Below are 27,715 nucleotides of genomic sequence, written 5' to 3'. Positions count from 1 at the left end.
CTGCTTTCTGTTTTCAAAAGTTGTTTTCTTGGCTCATTTTTTTCTGTTCATCGGCTCACACAAAATAAGCACAACCCAACACTGCCAAACTGGTGAACGTTAAATAGACCTGTATTCATATAGTGCTTGCATACTATGGGCCTTTAAGAATATGGTGCAAACACTCGCGCTCTGATAGATACATCGGGGGCAATGATATTAGCCACTTACCGATCTATTGCATCAGCACTTACAACAGCAAACACGTTTCAAATGTCTACGTTTGGTACAATGCAAACACAAAAACCAGAGTGTAAACAAGTAAATAAATAGCTACACAACAAATGTTAGAGAAAGAAAAAACATATGGGCCAATATAGTTGGAATATCAGGTTTTTTACATTACTAACTATCATATCAGCACCCGTATTGAACATCTCAAATGTGTTAATATGGGGTTCAGCATCTTGCCCAAGGACAATTCAACGTGCAAACTGAACCACTAATCTTCCAATCAGTTTATGAATGGCTCTCTCAGCCACAGCTGCTTTCCAAGCACCAAATGTTTACCAATCAATGGCCTCCAGCCAGTGACATTAACACCAAACATACTTGCTTTTTCACCTCAAAAGATAACCATTTAAAAAAAAAATGAAAATCAAAAGATAGACCATGTTTAGAAAAACTTAAAGCACGTCTGAAAGCTATATGCAGACTGCATGCCTAAAGATACAATGCACTGCCAGCCTGGAAGAGAACGCCCTTATTAGGAAAGTAGAGTTATTGTGACCTTTCCCTCTACAGGGACAAACAGGCCCAAACTGGATCCTAACACTGTAGGTTCAGTTTCAGTTAAGTGGTTCAGTTTCCTTTAATTTATCACCCATCTGTATTTATTCACTTTACATTTTAATCTTTAGTATTTAAACAGCTTTTTGACACTACTGACTTCCTCTCAGCTGAATGATATGTGTTGATTATTAATTATATAATCCAGCAGGTAACTGGGTACGAATGAATAAACGTCACCCGGTCACAAGGACGCCCAGGTTTCTAGTTTTCATACAACTCTCTCAAAAAAAACAAAACAAAAAAATGAAATAAAAACAAAAAAACAAACTTGTTATTGATTTGGAAGCAAAGTAAAGCCATACAGGATTTAAATTCTCACTGGAAACTGAGGCCCTAATTAGTTTAAACGCTACTAAATTCACAGTATTTAAATATTTATAAAGGGTAATTTCACTATTGTAAATAGAAATAAATCACATTTAAGTCCAAATTAGTGCCTGAAAACCTTAGGCGGCTGAATTTTCAATATAAACTTGCAGCATATAAGTAACCACACGAATACAAGTAAAATCTGAATACAAGTAAAAACAATAAATTCTGAAAGATTTAGTAATGATAAAATTGCATTATCGGTGTTTCAATCATTATGGCCTTTGCTGCTTCTACACATTGAGTTTATCTTATCAGGCAGGGGAGGCTCATACTGTTTTTCTCTCTTTTTTTTTCTTAAACATTTTTCAGACATTTTGGGCCCAGAGACAGATTACTTATATGCTGTTACCCTAAGATTAAATATAAAATTTTAAATATAAAGAACTGTGATGAAATGTGCTGCAACACTTTATAACTATCAGTTAATATAAACTAAAATGAACGCATTTATCTTTTGAGGCTGTTAAGTTGTGTTGTGATCACAGTGCAAGACCCTGAAATGTTTGGAATTCCATGTCAAATACAGTGTTGTCCTGCTGTGAAAAAAAAAGCAGTTTTCCAAGAAAATCTGCACAATGCATGAAAGTCCTGTTTATCAGCCTTCTATGGAAGATTTAAAATGCCTCAACATAAACAATCAACAAAGAAAACGGACAGCTACAGCATGTGTTCCCTTATAGGTGCGTCCTATTTCACTTTCTTTGCTGAATTTGTTTTTAGGTACATTTTAAATTTTCCACAGGTTGCTGGGGAACACTAACAAATAAAAGCTTATTGTTAATATTATAATTATAATACAATAATAATGCCTATACGAGCGTAGCAGAGCAGGTTGGTGGTTGGAGGTAGGGTTGGGAGGTATCTCAGGGTTGGACTTTACACGACTTTTGGTCATTTTTTTTCCACTTATTATTACATTCCTATAAAATCTGCTTGCATATAATGACACCTGTTTATCGCTCTGACAGCTGTGATATCTGCCCCTCCTTTCAGTCGTCCTCCAGAGTCTCCGTCTTGATGTCATTCCCCACGCTGCACCCTGCACCATCCCCCTGATTGGTTACCACCGGGCTGCTGTCACTCACTGCCGCCGCCTTCTCCAAACTGACTGGATCCTGGGCCTCGGACAGGGCACTGTGAACTGTGGGCTCGTCCTGGAGAGAGGGGGAAGGAGGGGACCAGGAAACACCTGTTAGTCTGGAACCTTCCATCTGAGGAACCGCGCCTGATATTAGGGAGCGACCAATAAGAGATGCGGCCCTCTGTCCAGACACGCCCCCTCTACCCAGGGCAGAAAACCAGCTCGGAAGCAGTGTGGGAACCTGAGTGAGGGGATAAGAAAAAAGAAGGTTGAGTGGATCTGTAGCTCCGTGTGGAATCGCTGATAAATGTAAGGCGGGTGTAGATGTGCTCCAGCTGTACCTGGGTTGGAGAGGACAGGTCAGCTCGACTGAAACTGAACTGCCTTGCTGAAGGTCTCTTATCAAATAAGGACACCTCACAGCCCTGTGAAAAACCAGCAAACAAGTTATACAAGGCAGAGGCAAGTTATCGGTGTCACCATATATTTCTGTGATTTTGATCATTCACACACTGGGGCCAAACATTAATTTTTATTAAACATACAAGCACTATGAACAAATTCCCACGCTAAGTCGACTTATCGGAGAGATTTCTCCTCATATTGGAGCAATACGAGCGAGTTACATTTGTGTTTTGCTATTTTTTCATGTGTCAAACACTTTTTATTCCCCAAGTATTGACCGACTGTAAATAAAGAAGATCGTCAACACTCTGTTGTCTCTAACAATCTGTGGAGTGATTTCTGTTCGAAGGACTGTGACAAACATTTCAGTTTTCAAGACCAAATCCGACCCTGAACTTTCTTTCTTCTGCAAATACTTGCTAAATGTAGTGTCCCTGTAGCACTGATTACATGCAATTGGTTTCATGTGGGAGAACACTGCCTTGAAAGGATCAGGTAGACCATTTGATCCAAAGGCTTTGGGCTGATCAAGTAATTTGCTAACGTTACAAACTAATCATCCACAGATTTACAGAGCAAAGACGCAGAACTGCTACATGCTTTCTACATAAATAGTCAACATTGTGACAGTTGTCATTGTAGTGATACAGAGTTGTTGAAGGCACAAGATATATGGTACATACAACAGTCCAACACAAGTGTTGAGAAGCAAAAATCTAGCACAAACACAAGCTGTGCACAAGTGAGCAACATAATCACAACAGCAACAGCTGTGGGTGTCATTAATAACAATGGCTTATTGAGGTTATGCCGAGCCCCTTGAAAAACAATTATGGAGACCAGGACAGTTCTCATGGGGAAAATCAGAGAGGCAATTAACTTTAAAAATACAGAGTTCCTGCTTTGTTCTTTTTAGGGGGTTTGTGTTTCTATGTTCAGACATTAAGATGTAGGAATTCACGTATATAGTTTACCTGGTCAGGGAAGTCGTTGCCATCCACGTCGTCGCTGTTGGACTGACCTCCTGGACTCTGAACCTCGATGCCATGACTCTCCAAGATGGCTGCTTCTTCAAAAACACAAACGTCATCATAGCATATCGACTCAGCTACAAAACAGCAACACACTCAAAATAAGGACAACAGTGATTCAACTATTCAGAAGCTGCTCTTCTCGGAAAGAAAACAACATCCTGTTTCCTCTTCAGGTGTGCGAGAAATTTAACACTGTCTATTGTGATGACCAGCAATACTAGTGTGAACTGGGTGACACAGAAAAAGAACCTCACACAATTAGGATTTCTGTTAAAGTGAAACACAAGCTCTTGTGCGTGCTACTTGCACATAATGCTCTTAAGCACATAGATACAGCACAAGTGATTTCCTGTGGGTTCTTTATTTATTTACACCAAACCATAGTGTAGTATACAACATCTAACGTGTATCTCTCTTTCACTCCCACACACACACACACACACACACACACAAATACAGACGTAGACATTACCAATATTAGCACGCCTCTTGATATCTTTGCGGCGGTTCGCAAACCAGTTGTAGACCTTCAGGGATGTTACCCTCTCCAAATCAGACAGCTTCTTTCCTGTAAAACACACACACACACAGTCTAGGACATAACTAGCTTTACAATGCAGTTAGAAAAATTAAGTTTGGGATCCTGCAGTTCTTCTAATTAATAAATACATATTAAGCCAAAGAAGTAGTTAACATATTTATACTAAATAGCAAATCTAATAATTTGTTTCCCCAATCACTAATACTTAATTTGGGATGTAATTCACAACCTTTCGCCAGTAAGACTGTACCTGGTTTCTGTATGACAGCATTGCAGGCAGTGGCAATCTCCTCTCTCTTGGCTTCATCGGGATACTGGTTATCATTGAAATAGCTGCAGATACACATTGCACTTTGTTACTTTCAATTCTTCTTACATCAGTTCTACAATTCTACATCAGTACCCCTCCTCATCCTCACCCCTCCATGACAGCCAGACACTCCTTCCTCCAGGTAAATCTGCTCCCTCGTCGCAGACGGAAGCCCCCGGGGGCCGAACCAAATGTAGGAGGAGCTTGATTCCAGTCCATCACCTCCTCCAGTGGTATGGGGGTGGCTCGCATTGCCAGAGTAGCACCTGGAGCATCAAACATGACAAAAGATCAATGAGATTTACTAGGTTCTGTAAATTAGTAGGTTCTGGAAGTCAGTTTCGTGCCATTGGAAGCATTTACTGTACATTACCACAGCAATCCTTGTCTAAATCAAACTTTTGTCTCTGTATAAATCTTTAGACACATAATACACTGATTAATGATCACTAACTTATATGTCATAGTTGGTCACATTGATAGAAAAATGTCAGTCAGAGGTGGTGATGATGTGAATAACTAATTTCTAACTTAGACGAGGCTGAAAGGACTTTAACATTCTGAACTAAATATATTTTAAAGCATTTATTTTTCAATATGCAGCTGCAGAGAGGAACATGGATTCAAGCCGCTCCAGGATCTGTATCCAATTTAGATCCAGTCATCTGATCTGTTTGAAATATCTAAAATCTAGCTGATTAGCATGTAGATAGCTCTATAAAACTTACACATTTCTTTTAATATGTTTACATTAATGTTAACATATGTTATAACTTGAAACAGCTACTATCGCTTAACACTTAGTAATTGTAACTCCTTACAAAGATCTCTGCTATGGTTGTAAGAGTGCCCAAATTATAAATGCTTATACTGAAAAACATTAAAGAAGACTTTTTGTAAATCTTATTAGGCATTTCTTACCCAGTAATGGCAGAAATAATGAACTCCACCATAAAACATAACTTTGTTTCAGCCCACTGCTGGTCAGAAACTATTCAAAAAACATTTTTTCATTCAATAAAAACTTCCTTTTGACAGCGGAAATGTGCCAGAGTCTGTTGTTTTACTGTGTAACTAATAGCACAGGCAAATAAGTAACCTGTGTCCATTTTCCCAGAATTTTATCTCCAGTTTCTGTCACAGACATTTTATCCCTGTCAGGTTACACCTGATTAGATTAGGTAAGAAAAACTTGATATAAAAGTCAAATGTAAAATTCCAGTTTCATCCAATGAAAATTCAAGTTGGGTGATGATGACCAGAAACCGTTTAAACAAAACTAATTAAAATGTTTCCTTTCTCCTGTCTTGTATTTATAAAGATAAACATCATGGCCCACACTGAAACATAATCATATTCCTCCACCGGATTAAAATGAAAGCTCCGCTCTGTATTTACCCGTTGCCATGGTGAATCCTGGTATTGGCACATTGATGATGGCTTACTGTCTCTACTCACGCACACGCTTAACTGACGGTGGACATGCTCAGAGTTGTTTGAACTTACTGTGATCAGCCTTTCTGGAATGGGAAACTGAGTTGATGACAGAGTTTGTTGAACCTGCTTTCAGGGACAGGTCAACTACATTCTTAATTCTTAAGTTGTATTTTTTTTCAGACCGACTGGGAATCAGTACTTTATAGAGTAACAAGCTAATAAGGCAGATAAGAGTCATAATATCTGGAAGAAGCACCACGACAGTTTGTTTTCCCTATAGGGAGGTCACGTGCTAACTAGAAGTAGACTCCACTGTTTTTCCATTCTGTACATTCCAATATGCTGATCCCATGTTTAACACAATGTAGCCATTGTTTATTCCACACTTTGTTTCCATAACTGTAGCCTTCTCAAGATTCCTAAAATGTAAAAAAACAACAAAAAAAAAACCAAGTTTTCTTTTCTTACAAAAGAATTTACACGGATACTATCTATCAATGCAAGTCCCACAAGCTGTCTGAGCTTGGCAGAACTCTTCTATGCTTAGACCACCTGGAATTCATTACAATGCTCCCTTTAGAGTGAATGCTTTAGTAATTGTTCAATTTAAATTTGTCGTCTTCTGTCTTTACCAGTTTTGTCTCTCAATTAATTGTATTTGTCAATTTTTTTGTTTTTGCTGTGAACCTTTTAATCCAAAGTCTTATTATTTATTATTGATCTATTACTGGCTGTAAGCTTCTTTTGTAATTTTAAATATTCAATATTAGTTGTTGACTCGTGTCTAAACATCTCTGATTCTGATTAAGCCTAAAAAATAAAAAAAATCTTTCGCTCTTGCTATAAAAAAAAAAAAAAAAAAAAAGACAACACAGTGAGTCACACACTCAAAGCAGCACACTAGTTATTAAAAAACTCCCTCCTACTGTTTTATTTTACAGTATTTTTTCCACAGGTGGAAAAGTTACAGAAAAGTTTTATGGGAAATGTGGAGCTGTTGGAGAAATTAGTTGTTACCAGGATTGGTCTTCTCCAGCTGGTACCAGCGGAAGAACGCTCGCTTCTTCTGCTCGCTGAGGTCTGATCCCTGCTGTAGGAGCCAGTGGGAGATCCGGCTCTGACTGATCCCTGGAGGAGCGGGACCAGAGTCACACTTGTGGGGGTCTGGTGCTTGTTCACACACCAACATTTCTGCTTGTGTTTTACCAAACAGATTCAATTTATACTCACCTGTTACCTGAGCAACCACAGCCTGGGATATACGTCGGTTCGCCAGGAAGGATTTAATCTCTTCCTTGATCACAGCACTGTCCCTCCTACAAGAAGGGAGAAGAAAAAGGTACAACACATTTAAATTTTCAACATTACAAGCCTGATATTAATTAACACACGGCAACACAACAATCACTATTCTTATACCAGATATAACTGTCTGCAGTTCAAATATACATTACAGGCTGTTGTACCTGAATGTGTGCTGCTGTAATATTCCTTGCTCTCCTTCTCCTTTGATTTCATTTTCACACATCTTCAAATCAATACTGCTGATTGCTGCCGTCTGGCTGCAGACTACAGATGAGAGGCACTAGACTGGATGTGTGTACTTGTGTTCATTTTGTATGTGTGAGTATTTGTTTGGCAGCAATCATCGCATCATATTCATATTCAGAGTGAGCTACAAGCAGCCTTGTCAGGAATCAGGACCCTCTGTATTAACACATACCCTCTGCTGCTGCAAATTACTGTACATGTGTCTTTAAAAGCAACATGCACCTATCTGAATTCCAAATTATTATTGTTTTTGCAGTAAACTAAAGAAAATAGTGTTATAATCTTTGTAGCACTAAATGCAGTTGGTTGGCAAGAGTCCCTTTTCCGTCACTCATTACCAGGGCTGACTATCAAAATATCATACATGCAGGTTCCTCCTATGCTGACTTTTCCAATTGAGTGTACATGCAAGTATTACATGTATGTATTTCAAAAATACCGGTAAAACTATTTTATAAAAAAAAAAAAATTTCTAGGCGTTATATTATTGAATCAAGGGAAGGCTGGTCTACTGGCATTTACGGCATGGAGTACCAGACTAAAACACTTGACAAAGCACTTGTCTGCTGTGCTTTATGATTGCTAGATGTAGATCTGGCAAACTAGCCAGTTTCTCCTCAGCCTTGAAGTCTTTCATTCAAACTAACCCTTCCAATAAACCAGAAATATCACCTTTGTGAGTCCTGTAAAGGGAAATAAAATCATTGCTGTCTCTTGTAGTCAACATTTAATACAAATTAAAACAATAAAAAAAAGCTGTTTCCTAATCTTGTTGTCTGAATGCACACCCTGAAAAACAACCTCCAAAATAACTTTCTAGAACATCTAATCTGCTCTTAGCTGGTGTGCCCTCGTTTTACCTGCCATTTAAAGGGCTGTTCTTACCTCATCAAGTCCTCCACCTTTTCATCAACGTCTATGTCCTCTTCACTAGCTTCAAACGCATACCCTGGTGTGGTTACAGTAGCGCTAACCACCCCAAGAGGAAACCGGGGTGGTGAAAGCTTCCCATTGGTAACGGCAACCAAACCGTTTGGCACTACTGCTGTTATGGTATTAGGTGAGGCTACCGGAACAGGCAGAGGTGGGGAGGTGGTGTCAAAGTTGTTATTAGGGGACAATGAGAGGCGGTTGTTGGGAAAACTTGTCTGAGTGGCGGTAGAAGTCATGGAAGAAGAGGCGGCGACAGTGCTTGAAGACGAAGGTGGCATATAGGAAGGTTTATGGGTCAACTTGTGCCCATGCTGCCGATCCAGGTGATCCAGGGTGTCCAGAGCATGGAGAACCTCTGCCTGGGTGATGCCCGTCCTCCGTAGCCTCTGGAGGAGGTCAATTTGCTCGATGGTGAAGCGAGGCTCCTCACACTGCTGGAACATCCTGTACGAGATTATTTTAAAACTGTTTAGTAGAGTTGTCTGAGCTAACACTGGTATAAATTTTAACATAATATAAAAGTGTCATATTGCAATACCTTTGCTATAGCAACGCCATGCATTTACAGTCCCTTATTTCAACAACCTCCAACAAAAGCAAGAAAACTGTTTCAGCTGAAGGTGAAAACAACAAACAAACAACCAGTCTAGGAAGGAGAGATGCTGGTAGTCCGTGATGTGCAATCCAAATGTAAACAAATGAATTAACCAAGCATTGCCAGTTGAACTCCATATGACGGGAAGAGCAAATGGCAGATGGAAATAACTGATGCAGTTCTGGTTAAACTAAAGTGTTAAGCATTTAGTTTATATTTAAAATCTCCAGAGAAAACACTAAAAAAGAAAAGAAAAAACACTGGCTTACATTTGACTTATGCCATGTCACTGCATATAATGCTGTGTCATCACTATTGCACTATAATGCCCTGCTGCTGCTGGTAGCTTGCTTCAATAGATTCACACTTTGGATTAGGTAGTGTGTCATCAGTGATAGCAGCTCACTGGATAAGAGAGATTGAAAACGCCCTTTATTTGGGTACACTTCTATATGCTGTTGCCAGCAAGCTACAAGCATCAACAAAACACTGTTCAGTATTTTTTAACATGATGAAAAACACCATTATTGCACATTTTCACGAAATATTGTGACATAATTTTGAGGCTATATCGCCCACCTCTAGCTGACAGTAATCAGTGCCCACTGCACAGTAACACTATCCTCATGACTGCTGTGAAGTGTTTGCAATGCAGGCATGCGTAGTGCTTCTATGTACTGACAACAGAACTAAACACTTTAGAGGTGTTTAAAAAATGCATACCTTGAAATGACTAGTCAGAAAAATAAATGCTTTCCATAAATAGTGCAAGTTTTATGAAACAAAATGAAAATCACTAGTTTTTAGCTCATTGCAGACTTTTTTCTGCACAATGAGCTTCACATCTGAAAGAATCACAGAAAAAAAATGCTAGTATAGTCACATCTGGTAACTTCCTGCCTGCAGATTTACAACACACATACACACACACACACACACACACACACACACACACTAAGACGTCACCACTCAGCAGCTGCTGTCCAGATATGAAGCGCATTCCTACACATTTAATAAGCATTTTATTACAGCTGATGAGCTTTTGGTTCCTCTAATCATTTTAAAGTTACACAAATATGTTATTCACCCAATTCACTGTGTGCTATTGTATGATTTTTAAATCAAATGCATTCCCCCCTCAATGCAGCCCTGGCGCATTAAATTTTAATTCTTATCTATAACTGCACAGTGAATTTGTCACTTCTGAAAAAAACTGTCATAACAGTCACAAGGCTGAACCGAGGGAGGAAAGCGGGAGAGCAAGCGAGGAAGATAAACAGAGAAATAAGAGATAAAACATCTGTCTCAGTGCTTTTCTTTCTGGCGCAGAGAAGAAAAACAGGCCACAGCAGAAAATCAAAGTCAGCAGGCATATTAACACGTACAGATATAAGAGAGGGAGGTTGCGGGTGAGTGTGTGTTTGCATCTTGGGAAGAATGCCAAGAAAAATTTACATTTCAGGCAGCAAAGCTTCATACTTTCCCTCCCTGCTGCAGAGGATGACTCATACTGAAGTTAGACTGATACACAAGATCAATAAAGAAAACGTTACCACAAAAATGATTATCTAAACTATTTATATACTTCATTTAATTTGATAATCACTGATCGCGATCACCTGTGCAACATTTTGTTATGCGTATTCAAAAATCAAACATATCTTCAGTTGTTTCACAGTCTGTTTGCTTTACTTGGCTGTTTTTTTTTTTGTTTTTTTTTTTACTTCTAACACAAATTCAACACAAAAGGAAACATCTGTATTCTTTACAATATGCCTTAACATCAAGTACCACTGGTAAATCAGTTGATCTTTGTGCATACTAAAAATAGATGTTTATTTTGAGGGGAACTGTCTTTCACACATTCACTGCAGCGCTGCACTTGTTCTCCTCATTACTCAGCGGAGCTGTAAGTGAGAACGTAAATGTCCGACTCAATCAAATTGAGCATTAAAAACTCTTTAACTTGCCAGCTCCCTAGTGCAAAGTCCTTGCGACATCCCATTGCGCCTGTATGAGAAGTTAAAAAGAGTAATTGTCTGGAGAATTTGGAGAGAGCGAGTGGGCGCCCTCCTACACGCTCCACCCAGGCATCACCCTCACCTGAACCAGGACTGCCAGTAGTGACAACGCTTCTGGAGCAACTATATAGTGCCACGTGCCCCATGTGAGAGAGGACAATTAAGGACAGATAAAGTCCAGCATTTAAGAGTGAAAAATTTTTAGGTGTAATATCACTAATCCACATGAAACTGGAGGAGACGTGGGGTCCAACCGAGGAAGACATGCTGACTAAAACAGCTTTAAAAGAAAAAGGTTGAAGAAGCTTCTAACTAAAAACATCTGAACCTTCACATTCTGGAGATTCAACCTCAGTTTGTAACCTAAGATTAACATTAACAATGGAAGATTACCAAAAAAATGAAGCCAAGGACTGACTTTAGATTTTTATATTTATTCCACTTTTAAACAAAGAAAGATCCAGTCAAGGCATTTTCAAAGATTTCATGTACCGTAAGTGCAAACTAGAAGAACTCATCAAAGTCTGGCTTTAAAGTCTCAAACTGAACCTCTCTTAACATCCAGCGGGTCAACAGTGAACTGCTCAGGTGCAGCACCAGGGTTGGCATTGCATTTTAGTTACATAACAAAGAAGCATAATTTCAGGAAGAATAGAAGACTCTTGCATTGACTATAGCTTTTCTTTTCTAATTAAAGTTACAAAATGCAAAGAGCAGCTCTGAATCTAACCCTAACCTGATCACTGGTTGCCAGCGGGACTTTAAGAGGTTTAAAAAAAAAAAAAGAAACCTCACAAAAAGTTTTAGCTAACACAGATTTTTTTCTACTTGTTGTATTACTTCTCTGCAAAGTCAGGAACAGACAGACAGAATTTTAAACATGTGACAACATGTGATGAGGAGGCAAATGCAGACATGAGTGAATGCCACCAAAAATCCACCTTTCCTTTCAGCAGAGAACACTAACAGTAAACCATATTAAGGCAGGAAACCAACATTTATTCGCTGTATTTGAAACTGTAGCTTCCATATCAGGTTTTCATCCAGCCAGCTGAGGTTTGCCATTAAAATGTTAACACCGTCTGGCAACCACACTAACTTTGGTAAAAGGATAACACAGATAAAGCACAGACAGACAAGGTACCTTGTTAAAGCAGTCCAAATGTAATCTTCAACAGTTGTAATCATTGTTAAAATAAGGAAATAGCAGATGTATCCAGTAAATGTACACTAGCACTTTACTGAAGTGGATTTTAATGTACTTGTACTTTAAGTATTTTTTGTGCTTCTACTCAATATGATGCTCTTTGCCACATTTTGTACTCCATACAATTTATTTTAAAGCTGCATTACTTAATATTCTGGAGCTTTTAAAAATATAAATTACGTGATATTATGCTGTATTATTATCGATAAAGCTACTCAGTGTCATATAAAGTATTTAAAAGCATCTCCAGCTAAAACATTAAAATTATATACACATCAAAGAATCAATAATTGTAATGTGATAATATAGCGTCTACGATTCTGCAGGTATTTTGATGGTAAACCTTTAATACCTTTGTGTTACTTAAATAATACTCATAACCCTACTTAAATAAAGGGTCGGTTTAATACAAAACAACGCCCATTGAAACACTGAAAAATCTTTCCCAGTGTTTTCTGCACCAAGTTCCCGCACTGTATTTACTTTTTATCAAATATTCTGATTTTCTGTGGGCCCCTCCTGCCTTGTTCTTCTTTTGTGCCACCCCATTTAAACAAAATCAGAGAAACGCCCTTCTTAAGATGCCACAATGTCAGTAAAATAATATCCCTCTGTCTAGCTTTTAAATGGATGTGTGTAGCTTTGATAGTCTTTGTCACAAAACCAGCAGATAAATAACAGGATATGTGTGCAAGCACAGACAGATTTACCGATAATTGAATAGTATTTGGCACTGGCTCATGCCTGCTAAGCACTGTATGGAGTACATGAAAACACACATATGCACACACTTCCTTTTTGAGGTGCAGACAAGAACAGTGCCTAATATGATTGATTCATGCTGTATGTAAAAAAACAAAAAAAAAAGGAAATCAACGGTTGCTCTTTTTAAGGAAGTTCCTCGTTTTCATCATCTATAATTTGCCACTCTCCTTGTGTTAAAAACAGAAGCAAGCGTGGCAAATCTGTCAAGGTGTGCTCCAAGATTGCTGGTGTCACCCTTAGTGACCTTCAGCATCTGGAACAAATGTTACGGACCATTTTGAACCCTTAGCATCCTTTGAGTTGCAAATGCTACCTCCAAGGTGAAGGTTTGCTCTCTCTCTCCAAACTTAGCTTCAGAGAATGAATTCATATTCTTACTGATTCCATCTGCTATTTCTTAAAAAAAAATTTGAATGTTTCCCTCTTGAGACTGTAGGATACCTGTCTCTTTGGGGTATTAAAGTTTTACTCTACAGATCTTTTTAACTAATAATCAGTCAAAAATAAATAAATAAATCCAGCTGTCTCCCTGAAAAAAACCAAAAACAAAACTTCACACTGTGGGTTATGACTTTTCTTTCTTCAAGTAGAGCAAATAAAGTCAAAGACATTAGGAAAGCTATTACCATTCCTGAACCCAGTGACCTACTTAAAGTCCTATCCAGACGTGGCATGAACTGGTAGCAGACATGTGCCAGCTGTGCACATGCACAAAGTCCTTAAATTACAGTAGGAAACTTTTTAACTGGACTCTAAACCTGAAACGCAAGACAAACTAGTCGACTGTTGTCACCAGATGTTATACTGTAACAGCCAATCTTAAGGTAAATCCGATGCAGAGGTCCGTCTTTAGATCGTCAACTTCAACGCCGAATCGCGTTAAAGAAAACTGGATTTTATTTTCCTCCTGCTTCGAGGAAAACACTGACTTCTCGATAGAAAATGTCCTAATACGTTTTACATATAATGGATAACAATACATGAATTCGGCATACATCTTATAAACTAACTCCTAGTAAACACAGTAGAATAGGGCAATTATTATGACTTTCATTATTCAGCGTAATTACGACGCTCTGCTGGAATACATAGTGCACCGCATTAGCGAGCATTGTACAGCAACTGGAAAAGTTGACATTATTTTTTATTAAGTGACTCTTGGAGAACTACACACCCGCCGAATGAGAGCCCGAGTCGTTATTTTTCAGACAAAACCGCTAATATCAGTTTTGATAGTGTGAAACTTAACCGCCGCGGGAAAACACCGCTGCGGTGGCACTGGGGATTTTTTAAGGAGTTTGCAGTTATCAGACAGAAAAAAGGAAATGCATCGGGCTCCTGGCAGGACCGTTTGAAGACAGCAGTAGTTGGAGCTGGAGGACTTAACTTACCTTATTATTCCAGTCCAAGAGCCTCCGCGGATGTTTGTTTTACCATATATCTATCGCCTCGGGGCGCAGGGACACACAGACACTGACAGTTTTCCCAAAATGTCTCCTCTGCTTCTAATTGGGCTTCAATCCGCCGTCAGACAGATTCGCCTTTTGTCCGGCAGACAGGCGCCATGTTGACACACCGACGCAAAGAACGACGGGAGTCGCAGTTTACTGAACGTACAGTAAATAGAGTTGCCAGTTTATTAGAGACACCTGGCTGCAGTTATGATTCAGTACAGTGGCAGAGGGCTGTTGCTTGGAAGCAGTGCTGTGGGATGTTTCTAATAATTTGGTCTGACATATATTTTTGGTTATACTTCTAAACAGGTTCAGAGCCAGTTTACCCATTTGTTCTACTTTTTTTATGCTCACTAAATGTATTAATTTTCATTGCTGTTTGTGTAGTTTTAGATTCCTTTTTTCTCACACTGCATTTCTTTGCTTTCCCTCCCTCCCCTTTCCCTTCCCATTGCAGTATGTCTCACACCTTATTTAAGAACTGCACTCACATTTGTTCTTGTTCACCTTCACACGGGTGAGAAGTTATGCTATATTTCCCCCTATGTTATGTAGTTTAACCAGTACCTTTATTAATCTTTCTAAACATAAAACCAAGCAACACAAAGCAACAGATAATCCACAAGATAGGTGAAGAAGAGAGTGCAGGCAGGGTGGAGTGGGTGTGACAGAAGAATAACAGCAAGAGTGAAAGGGAAGGTTTACAAGTTGGTAATGAGAGCTGCTATGATGTATGGTTTGGAGACAGTACCACTAACAAAAGACAGGAGGTGGCAGGAGTTGAAGATGCTAAGGTTTTCCCTTGGCGTGATCGGGAGGGACAAAATTAGAAATGAGTATGTCAGACTGACAGGTTGAGCTGCTTGGAGACAAAGTTAAAGAGGCAAGGCTGAGATGCCTTGAACATGTGCAGAGCAGGAAGAGTGAATAAACTGGTTATAAGAGATGTTGAAGGTGGAGCTGCCAGGCAGCAGGAGAAAGAAAAGAGGATGACTAGAGGGCAGGTTCATGGATGTAGTAAAGGATGTAGTCTGATGTGACAGAGGAGAATGCTACGGATAGGGTGGAGGTAGCTGATCCACTGTGGCGACCCCTAAAGGAAGCAGACAAAAAATGAAGAAGAAATTTGAAACCCAGTAGAAGCTGAAAGTATAATCTTGCTTCTTGTTCTGTTTACACACTAGGGAGTACATCCCAATGTTTACATTCCCAATTGCAATTATTTCTAAGCTGTAAAATAACTTTTTATACACCGAATCCTAATTTAACTCCTAATTCAGACCAGATGCTCATTGTGTGAATTTACAGGTGTAGCGTACGCATTAACTCGTTTAGGAAACTACAAATATAACATATATAAAGAACATGGATCTACAGACTAAGCAGAAAGATTGAATTGGAAAGGATGTGCAGCCTAATAGAGATGGAAATGTACTAACAAATGGAGAGCGCGTCTTGAGAAGATGGAAGGAGTACTCTGAGGAGCTTATGAATGAAGAAATCGAGAAAGAGAAGCCTGGACAAAGGATCGGGAATTATAGAGAATTAGAAAGAAGGGCAGATATTAAGAGGATGAAGAGTAGAAAGGCACTTGGTCCAGGTGACATACCTGTGGAGGTCTTGAGATGTCTTGAAGAGAGAGCAGACATCTTTGACTAGATCACTTAACGCAATCTTGGAGAGTGAGGAGATGCCTTACTCCCCAAGACACTTCTTCCCCAGGAATGGAGAGGAAGCGTCCGATGCTGGAGAAGATGTGCAAAGCTGTAGTATTTACTGTGGGATGAAGATGATGAGACGATGTTGGAAAGAGCTGTTGAAGCTAGATTAAGAAAAAAAAAAAAGGGTATTCAGACAGCAATGGACAGTTGCTTTTTAATGCACCCTGGGTTTTTAAAGATCTAGGGAAAAAACATACTGTATTTGTATAGGTGCTAATTTGAGGTTTCTGGTAAATATGTTTAATTCTAACCAGTGTAAATATGTAGTGAGCTAACATTAAAACACGTAAAAAAAAAAGCCATCTTGCTGAGATGAACTTACCCAAGTTAAAGAGAGAAAACGTGGTTGTGGCTCTTTCAAACTGCTTAATCAGTAATGAATTTACCCCAAGGGGTACATATACGGATATAATCATTAACCTGATAGTAAAAAAAAAACAAAGTGCTGTAAATCCCAACCACCAAAAATAGGAATGCGTGCAGATCGGCGATTAAAAACAAAAAAATGAGCCATTAATGTTCTCCCCAAATCCTATACAAGCTTTATCCTTTATGATATTAAGAAGCAAACAAGCTTATATCGTGAACATTTATGAATCTGTGCAACAGGTTTCACTTAAAAGGGATGTTTCATACAGAGCTGTCACTTTAAATTAAGTAAATTTACACAGAACCTCCCCCATTATGCCAAAATAAGACCACATCAGACCTCTCCTGGGATTCTAAATTGGAATTACATATGAAGATTTATAACTCAAGCTATTTGAGTGCAACCTCTTATGTTTAAATCTTATTCTAATGCTGAAAAACAACAACTGACATTGCAAATACACAAATCTAACAATATTTTATTTATTGGTAGAAATCATATGAGTATATGGTACAGTATAAAAGTATTCAGAAAAATGTTAATACCACTAACAACTAAAGACAGTAACTAACAGGTACAGACAGCAGACTTTCAAATGAGACGTGTGTGCGTGTGATCAGGAGGGAACCCAGATGTTGCCGTGTGTGTCGGGAGCCTGGCTGTAAGGAATGTTCCAGATCCAAGGCTGATCTGAGAGCAAAGAAGGAAAAGAGTGAAGGAAAATTCAAAGTGTTGATACTTTGATTTACCAGATAAAAAGGAACATTATGCAGGACATAGAGTCAGGACTGGTGGGTGCTAGATCCACACTGATAGGGTTTTCAGAAACTATTAATGTGGATGAAAACACGCAAAAACCTCTAGGACTAAAAAAAAATAAAAATAAGTCAACGTTGAAGTATTGAAAACTACAGTTCCTGGAGTCTAGTTCCAAAGCAAGAAAACACCCAATACCTTTAGTAGTGTAGGATGTAGGGGGGAGATCGAACGGCACTGGGAAACCCGAGAAGGACGCAGAGACCGGAAATGGATTTTTGTCAACAGAGAATGTCTTCATGCCCTGTAGGGAGACATCCATCATGTAACTACACATCGGGTCTTTTATAATAATGATAAAAGGTAATAGAAATTTTTTTCTTCACAATTAAATTGTATGTTGCTCTTACAAAGGCGGACGGCAGATAGAGGACTCCCAGCTCATATGAACGCACCATCATCTGAGTGTTGTTCTTCTCTAGCGCACCCCATGCTGCCTTGGAGAGATTCGCACTGAAACCCACCAAAGAGACAAAGTGAAACTTTTTATTACAGCTCAGGCGACCAGGAAATGATCAGACTAATGGCAAATACAATGATACAACACAAGATGCAACCATTACACAAGAATATGCTATCACTGATTATAGAAAACAGAACAACTAATTTTATCAACCACATCGTTGTATTACTATTTATATAAACACAGGAAAAGATAACTATAAACGCATACAACTCTTAATTCTGCAACCCACAAGAAAAGCGTATTTCTAGTCTAGCATGAAAATGTAATTCTGCCTGTTTTAGCAGTAAATGCTATATGAGAAATAAAAGAACAGATGCAAAGACACACACTAACACAAACCTTGTGACAATGAACCAGGCAAGCTGAGAGTAATCTTGAGATGCCCTCATGTATGTCTTGATATGTGGCATGGCGTGACTCCTCCCCGTTGCTTCTGCCTTCCAGCGGCTAAAAACAACCACACACAAGAATCCGCGGATCACTTAAAAGATGTGTGCAAACTGTACCAAACTTTTTTGGGTGCAGGAACTGGTTTTATTTTGTTGTATATATCCATATTGTTGGACATAAACTGGTTTGTGGCACAAAAAAGGTTGGGGACCGCTGTTCCAAAACATACAGAGAACGCAAAAAGCAAAAGTCAAGGCCTAGTTACGGCCCACCTCATGCATGGAATAACTCGGACACCTGGATGTCAAATATAACCCAGAAGATAACAGAGCAAACCATATGTGGCCATCAGTTCAATGTTTTTCCTGTTTTTGGGAATGTTACGTTATGGCTAATCTAAATACATTTTCTCATATCTCAATAATTGCCTCAATAGGCAAATCCCAGTGTTTCTGCTAGACCTGAAAAACCATTATAACTCTGGTCATTTAGCTGTGTTAGCTGATCACTGCTCTTAAAGTACAGCTGCTCAGCAGCAGCTCTGAAACTTCCAGACTTCAGGCTTTCCACCTCATTAACATCTCAACTAAAAAACTTTTCCACTACCAAATATCAGACTAGCCCCAACTTCAAGATTAGGATTTGTGTGTAGTATTGACCACCTCTTCAGATCAAATATTGGGTTTAAATGTTTCTCATTTGTTTAAAGCGTTTAGTAATGTTACATTATTAAAACTGTTTTTAAGCACCTCAGTCAGTTCATCTGTTTTAATTTCTCCCCGATGTTCTTCAACACTTTAGTTGCCATCTGTTGTGTTTGTGCTACAGTAATAAATTGTGGTCCCATATGCACACTGAAATTAGATACAAGCTAATAATCTTAGATAATTCAATAGTCCAACTCAACTGTTTATTTAAACTGGTATGTGCAGTGAGTTATTTGGAATCAGCCGCACTATTTGCTTTCCTTCTGGTGCTCCTGAACTTCTCTGATTCTTCTGAGCTGAGTTTGTTTTTTTGCTTTTATTTGCTGATTTGTTCTGATTTGTGATCAACCTGAAAGATTCTGTGTTAAAAACAGATGTGACAATAAACAAAAAAAAAAAAGGGCTGGAGACTGCAATCATACTTGCACACTAGAAGTGACTGATTACTGCTGCGCCCTAACAGCAGGACTGAATTTTGCTTTGGTAGAACTTACTGAAAGTAAGAATGGAGCCAAAGTTGTTTCTGAGCTGTCTGGATACTGTAGGGAAGAGAGCCTCCAGCTGGAGGACAAAAATGTTTAGATTACAAGTAAATTCACAATAATAAAAACAGAAATATTTAAAAGCGCAAATTGAAAATACTAAAATTAAAAGTATTCTGAAGAAGTTTAGTTTTTATATGAGTTATACTGTATTTGAAATGTGAGTAAAAAGAATATTTACCTGGATATCCCTCTAAACTTGTCCTCACATTTTCTACTGATGGATAAAGCTGCAAAAGAAGGTCCCATTAAAAACTTGTTTTAGAAATATAGAGCTTTGTAACTTTTAATAAACTGTGGTCAAACATAGCAATTGCCTAGTAATTATTAATGCTAAAGAACACAAAAGTCATAAAATGAGCTAAGTGGCTCAATAATGCAAGCTGGAGAAATATCTTCTCAAAGTTTTCTAACAAAAGGAACAACCGGAAGTAAGAGTGGAACAACAAAACCCTGACTATATACGAAGTGGGCAACTGCTTGATTGATTATTTAGTGCTAAAGTTTTCAAATATATAAGAAAAAAAAAGTCTGAAAACCTGAGTGAAAAAGTTTCCTGTCTTAATAAACTCAGTGACTACAGCAGACAGTTCTTTTAAATCTGATCATGCAGCAAACAGCATTATCTTTGCTGTAGTTGGACAGACCAAGTGCATAGGAGGGTCTGGGCGAAGAGAGGATTTTCCTAGTGTGGTCAGGGTGCGCTGAAATTCCCCCGCCAACCACTTAGATTTATCCAATCCCATAGAGCCGATGCTGGAAAACTGGCCAATCACTGGCCACCTTTCCTCGCCAGGAATAGGATTTGTATGCTCGTACAACAGCTTAAAAACAAACAAACAAAAAAACAGAACAAGGGAAAATCCAGTCATATGTTTTGCATATTATAGCCATTTTCCTTCTAATCACTTGCATTTTGCAGAAAATTATCTATTCTATAAACATTATAACCCAACTTTTTAAGAGCAACACCTCAGTGGTGATATAGTTACACAGTAAAGTTGAAGGGAAATCGTTACCTTCCTCAGCCTCAGGTGGCCCCAGCGCTCCATATCTGAACCTACATATCTTCCTGGGGTTGAGCCAACTAAATATACCCTGATAACAGAAGACAAAGGTAGAACAAACTGTAATCTGGGCATTATTGCACTGATTATATTGTTCTGTCTCTTTGCATCTCAAAAAATAAGATAATAGGATATAAGATAAGATTGGATACATTGTCAGAGCTGGGAAGCTTCTTCGTTACAGAAACCAAAACTTAAACTACTTATAATAAAAGTTAGACTTATACTCTAAGCCACTTCATTTCATTTATTTCACAAACTGCTGCTCTACTGGGATTTTCCCTCACAGCCATATCTTTCAGCTTTATAGAGAATGATCCAAAAATGAAAAAAAAAATCCAGTGACTGGCAGTTTGAAAAAAAAGAAAAAGAAAAAAAAAAGCCTTGTTGGTGCTAGAGGTCAGAGCAGAAAGACCCCAGACTGCTTTGAGTTGGTAAAAAGGCATCAGTAACTCAAATAGCCACTTGTTACAACCACGAAATACAGAAGAGCATCTTGTGTATACCTGGTCTCTGACAGGTCATGCTCTTTGATTCTCTGGATCCACTCTTCAAGTTCTGGAGCGCGGTACGATGCCAGATACTCCAGCAGGTCCCTCTTAAAGAAGGTGGGCGACTCACCAGCGCTTGCACTGCTTTCCTTTGGTAACCGAGGGAACAGAGGGCTCATCCACATCCTAGGTTGGGAAAAACTGATTTGAGGACATTTTCACAACCAAGCGACACATTTAATCACAATATGATTATTATTTATAAGTCTCTATACTTTTAAAGTGGCTCATAAGAAGTAGGGCTAGTAGTCCAACTTGCAGACTCCAAACCCTTCTTGAACTAGAAGGGCTCTTTTTCTCTGGTGATAAACCACATTGCTACCAAGCGGCATCAAATTTGGCTTGGTAGTCTTCCCATGTCCTTGATAACAGACAAATAAACCACAACAACAACAACAATAAATAAAGAATAGACGTACCCTTGTGTTTTCTGGTACCAGTCAGCTCTGATGAGATTAGAGGTCAAAATGATGACTCTGAAGCCTTCCTCATACCACAGCAACATCATTTTCCTGATGACACACAGCAATACAATACAACAAAGAGCAAGCTAAAAGGCCTATAATATCTGCAATGTGGATCATATAAACGTAAACATATTTTCAATGGACTGTTTGCAGTCTTGTGAAAAGTCACGCCCTGATTAAGTAGCTTGTAAAACCACTTCCAGTAGCAATGACTTAAAGCATTTTTTTTCTGTATGACTTTATCGGTCTTTCACATCATCATATCTCACACCATCTTTACTATAGTGTTTATCGAAGAGCTTTTAATGCCACATAGAATAGAATTTAATACAATTTCTGACAAGAAAACAGCCAAAATGACAACAATGATGCAAAGCCTGATATGGTTACATAACAGTCGTGCTAGTTTGTAGTCAATAAATTTAGATTGACTTTTTATGCTCATTTACATCTGTATTTTTATGCTTTTTTTTTTTTTTTTATTCTTCTAGGGTAGCTTTGCATGACCAGGGTAGCTTTGCATGACTCACATTCACTTTGTGTATGAAACAAACAGTTTTAGCTCTTTCCTCTTTAAAACAACTTTCTTCTTATTGATTTTTCCTCACAAACAAAAGCACAGCAGGTGTGTTGGGCTTCTGTGCTTACAACCTGGATCTGTACAATGTCATAGACATTGGAAAAAACAGTCTAAAATGGAGTTGATATGTGAACCAAAGCCTAAGGCTTTAGATTGCTCTCAGCACCCCTTTTAGACATCAACAATGCTTACGTATGGTGAGTTCCAAAAGCAATGTCCAGCTTGGCCTGCAAAAATTAAAAAATGATTACAAATAAAAACATTAGCTCAACCTAAACGGCAATCCAAAGTGGAAATAATATCAACCATTTCCCTTTGATAAACAGCTGTTTCCTGTGTGGGCCAGCCTGTACCTGGCAGAAGCGCACATGTGGAAAGGGCTGAGCCTGCTGGATGAGTCGAGCTTTGGCCTCCCTCTTATCACCATGTACGATCAGAACTGGGCGATCCCTGAAAACATAAACACAGAGTTTAGCTTTCCCTGCACCATTACCTTCCTCCACCCCAGTGTACTTTTCACCGCTCAATGGTCTGACTCATTTCTCTCATTTTACTGTAATTTTTAATTTAATAACGTTTTTTTTATATGAATATCATCAGACCTGAGATCTGGGAGTTATAGTACAGTGACAGGAAAGAAGAAGCAGAACTTACCTAAACTCTGATGGGTACTGCTTCACCATCCAGGCAATATCAAAGCAATAGTTAAACTATAAAGAAAGAGAGTGGAGTTTATAGCCATACTTTTACTTCTTTGCAATGTCCCAAGTTTTTCACCTGACACATGAAAAGTAAAGTCATCAAATTCATCCTTAGGGATCTGTCGCATGTTTCATTGTAACCCATCCAACAGCTGCTGTTTACCACATATTTCCGCATACACAGTATGGAGACCAGGGCTGTGGTTGGCTAATCGGGTTTGTTTAGGAAGGATCCTAACTGAGTTATACATCTGAAGGCATTAAGAGCCAGTTGCATTTTCTAAGAGCTTAAGAAATGTGTGTCAACACCACCTTTATCAGCTCCTTAGGCAAAGAACACACTGGACCATCGCTTATGAAAGGATTGAGGATAGAGGATAATAAGGTCATTTCAAAATTTACCATCAGTCACCAGCGTGACTGATAAGTTATGTTGGTGACCTAGATAGAAATTAATAGTGTGTTTTCAGTTTTGTTCATAAACTGCTGATATATTTTAAGCCTTTAACGGCAGCCTGTTAAACCCACAGGTGAGCTATGAACATTAAGCTGCTGTAATAAAATCTGCTTCTCAAGAAGTTATGATCTTGCGTCAAGAGCGTAGATTTTTATATATAATAATAAGATATTTTCTATTATATTTAAAGTGCATTAGTTCTGCCCTCAGCTAAGGCAGTGCAGTATTTTGACTTCAGACTTCAGTCACAGGAAGCTTTAATAAAAACAGGAGCTACACTGGAACCATTCCACTGGGATGTGAAAACATGAGTGGACAGGATGAGCAAATAATCTCAACGTGGCAAACATTTCATTTCACTTTATAGCCTGTTTCTTCCACAACACCTACTGTCATATTATTAAGCAGGTTTTTGTAAGCACAGTTGGATTCTCTGATCACCACAGTTGTTTTTCCCCCCAACTCCTTATGAATTCTCCTCCACACATCTTCCCTGGACTTCATTTTCCACTGAGGTCAAGGAAAAGTGATTTGGAAAATACACAGGGGTAAAATTTTTCAGAAGCCCAGTAATCGCTGTTTCGGTCTGAACACAGTGGATGAGAGAAACGATTTCCAACCTTTCACTAGAAAGAATAACATATGTACAGAAAGGTAAACATTTTTTTTTAATGTTTTGGGGCTTTTTTGGAGTTTTGTAGGAGATGTGACTTTAACAGGAAGTCAAGCAGACATGCATTTTTTTGATTTGCTGCCCTTTTTTCTGAGTGGACTTTTTCTTTTGAGAAAGTGGATTGCCATGTGTGAACTATCAGGGATAGATGGTTGTTGCTTTTTGATTGTTTGTTTTATCACTGTTGTTTAAAATGAAAACATCTGTGGAAAGAAAAAGAAGGCATAATTATTTTTACTCACCTGAACCGATTCTTTCAAGGTGCCAAATAATGGGGAAAGAATGTCTAAATAAAAGGGAAAAAAAAGTTTGGATTATAAGTTAAAGCCAAACCATTAAGCCTGAGGAGTTTGCAGCAGAGACATGTCCAAGGGGAAATCACAAAAACAGCGGAAGTGAAACTAAAACCAAGATTTCAAGAGCTGAGCCGCAAATGGCAAATATAACTGCCAGTTTCCCTTTTTTGTTGTTTTTCTTTGCTCGTCGCATTGTTCGCTGTGCCTTTGACAAAGAATTTGTCACTTAGCAGATGGCTGCTCTCTTGGGTCTGCCAGATGTTGCTTCCTTTGATGTTTTATCTCCCTGATGTCTGCAAATGACTGCTGAAATGGGATAACTAAACTTCTCGCTACATTACTCTAAGGTCTTCACCACAAAGGATAAAGGGCTTTAAAATGGTCATTTTTGTGAACTGGTACAATGGTTGTACCATTGTACCAGTTCACAAAAATGGAGACAATGGTTTTTAACTTTTCCTATTTCCATTTGATATGTATATGAAAAAAATGCCATCTCACCATGGTAAAGAAAGGTTCAAAAAGTTATCGCATCCACTCCTAAACTTTTTCAAATAAATCCATAACTGTGAGTAAACCTGCTAACAAACAGAGAGGAAAAACAAACCAATCACATAAGCTCTTTGGTGAAGGTAATAAAATGAAATAAAAAAAAACTTTCCCTGCTAGTTTGAAAGCTCTAACCGGTAACCTGTCTCTTCACCAGTGTCTGAAGCTTTGTTCTCTCTAAACTCACCCCGGATATGCAGAGCGCCATTGTTGTACTTCTTTTCCAGTCCTGTGACTTTGTTGAGGTAAAACCTGTAGGTGTCATTTAGTGGAGGAAGACGGGATTCAAAGAAGTCATCGGGCTCATCGATGTAGTAAAGTCGGCCGTGAGGACTTGGAGGATGCTCGCTCTCCACCTTTGGCTTCTTTGTTTTGGGGTTTGGAGGCGCCTTCTTTGGCAAGTCACTCAAACTCTTTCCCTTCACCTCTCCATCATCTTCATCACTATCAGAGAGAGCCCAGCCCGTGCTATCTGACGCCACTTTCTTGCGTTTTCCAGCCAGTGAAGGGCTGGTTTCATACTTCACTGGGTTTAACTGGTTCTTAGCGGCTGACTGCCTGGCTTCTGAGCCAACAGCGAGAGAGGACACCGGTGGTTTGGCTGGCTCTGGTTTCACCTCCACGGGTGGTGATGGAGTAGCAGATCGGTAGGAACTGTGACTGGACTCAGTGGGTTGACGGGAACCAGATGTTGCAGTCCCTGAAGGAGGAAGAGCCTCATCGTCATCATCATCACTGCTGGAGATGGTCCACTTGCCGTGCTGACTGTCCTGAGACATGCCTGAATCATAAAAACAGAGAAGCCAAGTCTATGTCACACACAGAGACACAAATAGCTGAAACATCCACTTTGAGCTTCCATTATAAACATATAATCTATGAAATTGGCAGTAAATATACAATTTCAAGTGAAGCTTAAAGAATTTTAGAAATCTAGTGGGAATCATTACTGACAATGAGAATGGTTTGCAACTGAGCAAAAGTCTTTATTTTGCCTTATCTACACTACTGGGCAAAATTCTTGAGCCAGCCCTCATTTCTTTATATTTTGCTTCCAGTGGAGCCAAACTCCCTTGTAATTCTTTTACAAATTGAGCAATACTTCTCCAGACTCTCTAAAGGTGTTTTAAAGTTTTTCTTTTTCACTCTTCTTCATCCAGTCTTTGTACCTGACCATGTTTAGAGGAATGGTTAAGCCACTGATCCATGAGTCACTTAATCACATAAGAGCACATAATTTAAGGAATTACAAACAACTTAGCAGTAGAACAAATATTAAACTGTATCTTTCAGCACTTTGTTACTGACACCTATTCACAAAAACACAGAATTTACTCCCATTTCTTTAGTTTAATCTATAAAAAATGCCAAAGATAGCAGCTTGACAGGGATGAAATAGTATTATTTCATGAACAAGAACTATTCCAAAGAACTATTACCCAAAAACCTGGGAAATCTCAGCATAGTGTGCAGTGTTCTTAAAGAAAAATGAGGAAACTGGACAAGGGGAGGATAAAAGAAGAAGTAGCAGGTCTATAATTCTATTTGCAGTAGACGAACATTATCTAAAAATAAATCCCTTAAAAAAAACAGAAAAAGGCCAGACACAGGCCCCGAGAAATGTATCTGGACCCTCGGGTGATCCATCTATTCACTGTGTTCACTCAAGCCTCATCATAAATGGTCTCAGCCTAAGGGTGGCTGTCAGGAAGCCATTCTTGAGGAAGGGAAATGGGAATAAAATAAAAATACACAGGAACTGTAGTGAAAATCAGTGGCAACAGGTCTGTGTAGAGAAGTCAGTGAGTATCTACAGCCATCTGTAAAACACAGTGGAGGCTCTGCAGTGGTTTGAGGCAGCATTTCAGTAGTGTCGGGTATCTTGTCAACACGGATGGAATTATGAATGGAGAAAAATACCATCAGATTTCGATCCAGCATGCAATACCATCTGGAAATCATCTGATTGACATCAGCTTCTTTTTGTTCTGCGTGACAATGATCCTAAACACTGTCAGTATACTAGAGTAAAGGTATACCTGGATATGAAAACACACAATAAAGGACATTAATTGGCCTTCCTAGAGCCTGGACCTCAACATTATTGAAGCAGTGTGGGATCAATTTGAGAGAAAATAGGACAAAATGCAGCCAACATCAAAAGAAGAGCTTTGAGTGTTTGTTTCTGAAGACTGCTTAAAGAAAAGACAAGAACGCTTCCCGAAAGAGTTCAGGGTGTGCTGAAGAATTAAGATAGAAGAATAAAAAATATTGACTTTCACGCTCATTAGATTTTACAAACTCCACCGTTGCCTTATACGCTGCATTTACATCCAGCTGTTTCAATTAATCGCTCTACCTATTTCCCATTTCACTAGCAACATATATAAATAATATTAATAATAATGAAGATAAAAAAAAACAAGGGGTGGGTCCAAAATTGATATACAGTACTGTAAATAAAGACAAATTAAAAAACAAAACAAAAATAAATAACAGTACAGAGAGCGCATTTCCTGTGATCACACTGTTGTATTAAAAACAGGTAAAAGCAGGCCTCATGCAGTCGTGCAAAACACCACGATCAGACTACATATTTGGCTGGCATAAGAATGAATAAGTGCATAAATTCACACAGCAGAGAAAGCAAGACGGCATTTATGAATCAACAGTGCAGAGGTGTGCAGACTGTGGCTGAAAGCGGCACTGCTGTACTGAACGAATGCACTCTTTGTTTTACCGGATCAGATCAATGCGCAGTGGCGCGGGTTGTTTCTGCTGGAAGAACAGACTCTTATCAATCCACCGCTACCAAACTTTACACA

General features: G+C 38.8%; 2 protein-coding genes across 4 annotated transcripts; both read right to left on the bottom strand.

Moving 5' to 3' along the window:
• Positions 1-1,382: 1,382 nt before the first annotated feature.
• On the bottom strand, positions 1,383-14,647 carry LOC146639336 (homeobox-containing protein 1-like). Of its 3 annotated transcripts, none has more exons than XM_085351871.1 (10): positions 14,475-14,647; positions 8,448-8,939; positions 7,242-7,327; positions 7,029-7,139; positions 4,684-4,840; positions 4,515-4,597; positions 4,196-4,291; positions 3,664-3,758; positions 2,626-2,709; positions 1,383-2,525 (listed from the first exon to the last, which is right to left on the bottom strand). In XM_085351871.1, exons 2-10 carry the CDS (start codon positions 8,936-8,938, stop codon positions 2,193-2,195), a joined length of 1,536 nt encoding a protein of 511 aa, XP_085207997.1. In that variant the 5' UTR covers position 8,939; positions 14,475-14,647; the 3' UTR covers positions 1,383-2,192. The 3 variants fall into 3 exon arrangements, with proteins under 3 accessions (XP_085207997.1, XP_085208003.1, XP_085208009.1); XM_085351877.1 differs by having other exon boundaries at positions 3,664-3,755; XM_085351883.1 differs by having other exon boundaries at positions 3,664-3,752.
• Positions 14,648-17,217: 2,570 nt separating this feature from the next.
• Positions 17,218-27,674, bottom strand: tdp1 (tyrosyl-DNA phosphodiesterase 1). Its single transcript, XM_085351862.1, has 16 exons — positions 27,631-27,674; positions 25,078-25,671; positions 24,288-24,331; positions 22,869-22,924; positions 22,568-22,664; positions 22,407-22,441; positions 21,587-21,679; positions 21,123-21,293; positions 20,569-20,647; positions 20,197-20,373; positions 19,731-19,779; positions 19,502-19,568; positions 18,250-18,357; positions 17,795-17,897; positions 17,583-17,688; positions 17,218-17,318 (listed from the first exon to the last, which is right to left on the bottom strand). The coding sequence occupies exons 2-16, from the start codon at positions 25,667-25,669 to the stop codon at positions 17,245-17,247; spliced, it is 1,851 nt and encodes a 616-aa protein (XP_085207988.1). The 5' UTR covers positions 25,670-25,671; positions 27,631-27,674; the 3' UTR covers positions 17,218-17,244.
• Between the last annotated feature and the right edge of the window lie 41 nt (positions 27,675-27,715).

This window comes from Diplotaxodon limnothrissa, linkage group LG1 (assembly GCF_057381915.1).
Source record: "Diplotaxodon limnothrissa isolate DT_005_m linkage group LG1, D_limnothrissa_male_GT1.1, whole genome shotgun sequence".
NCBI lineage: Eukaryota > Metazoa > Chordata > Actinopteri > Cichliformes > Cichlidae > Diplotaxodon > Diplotaxodon limnothrissa.
This window is presented reverse-complemented; position numbering and strand designations above follow the sequence as displayed.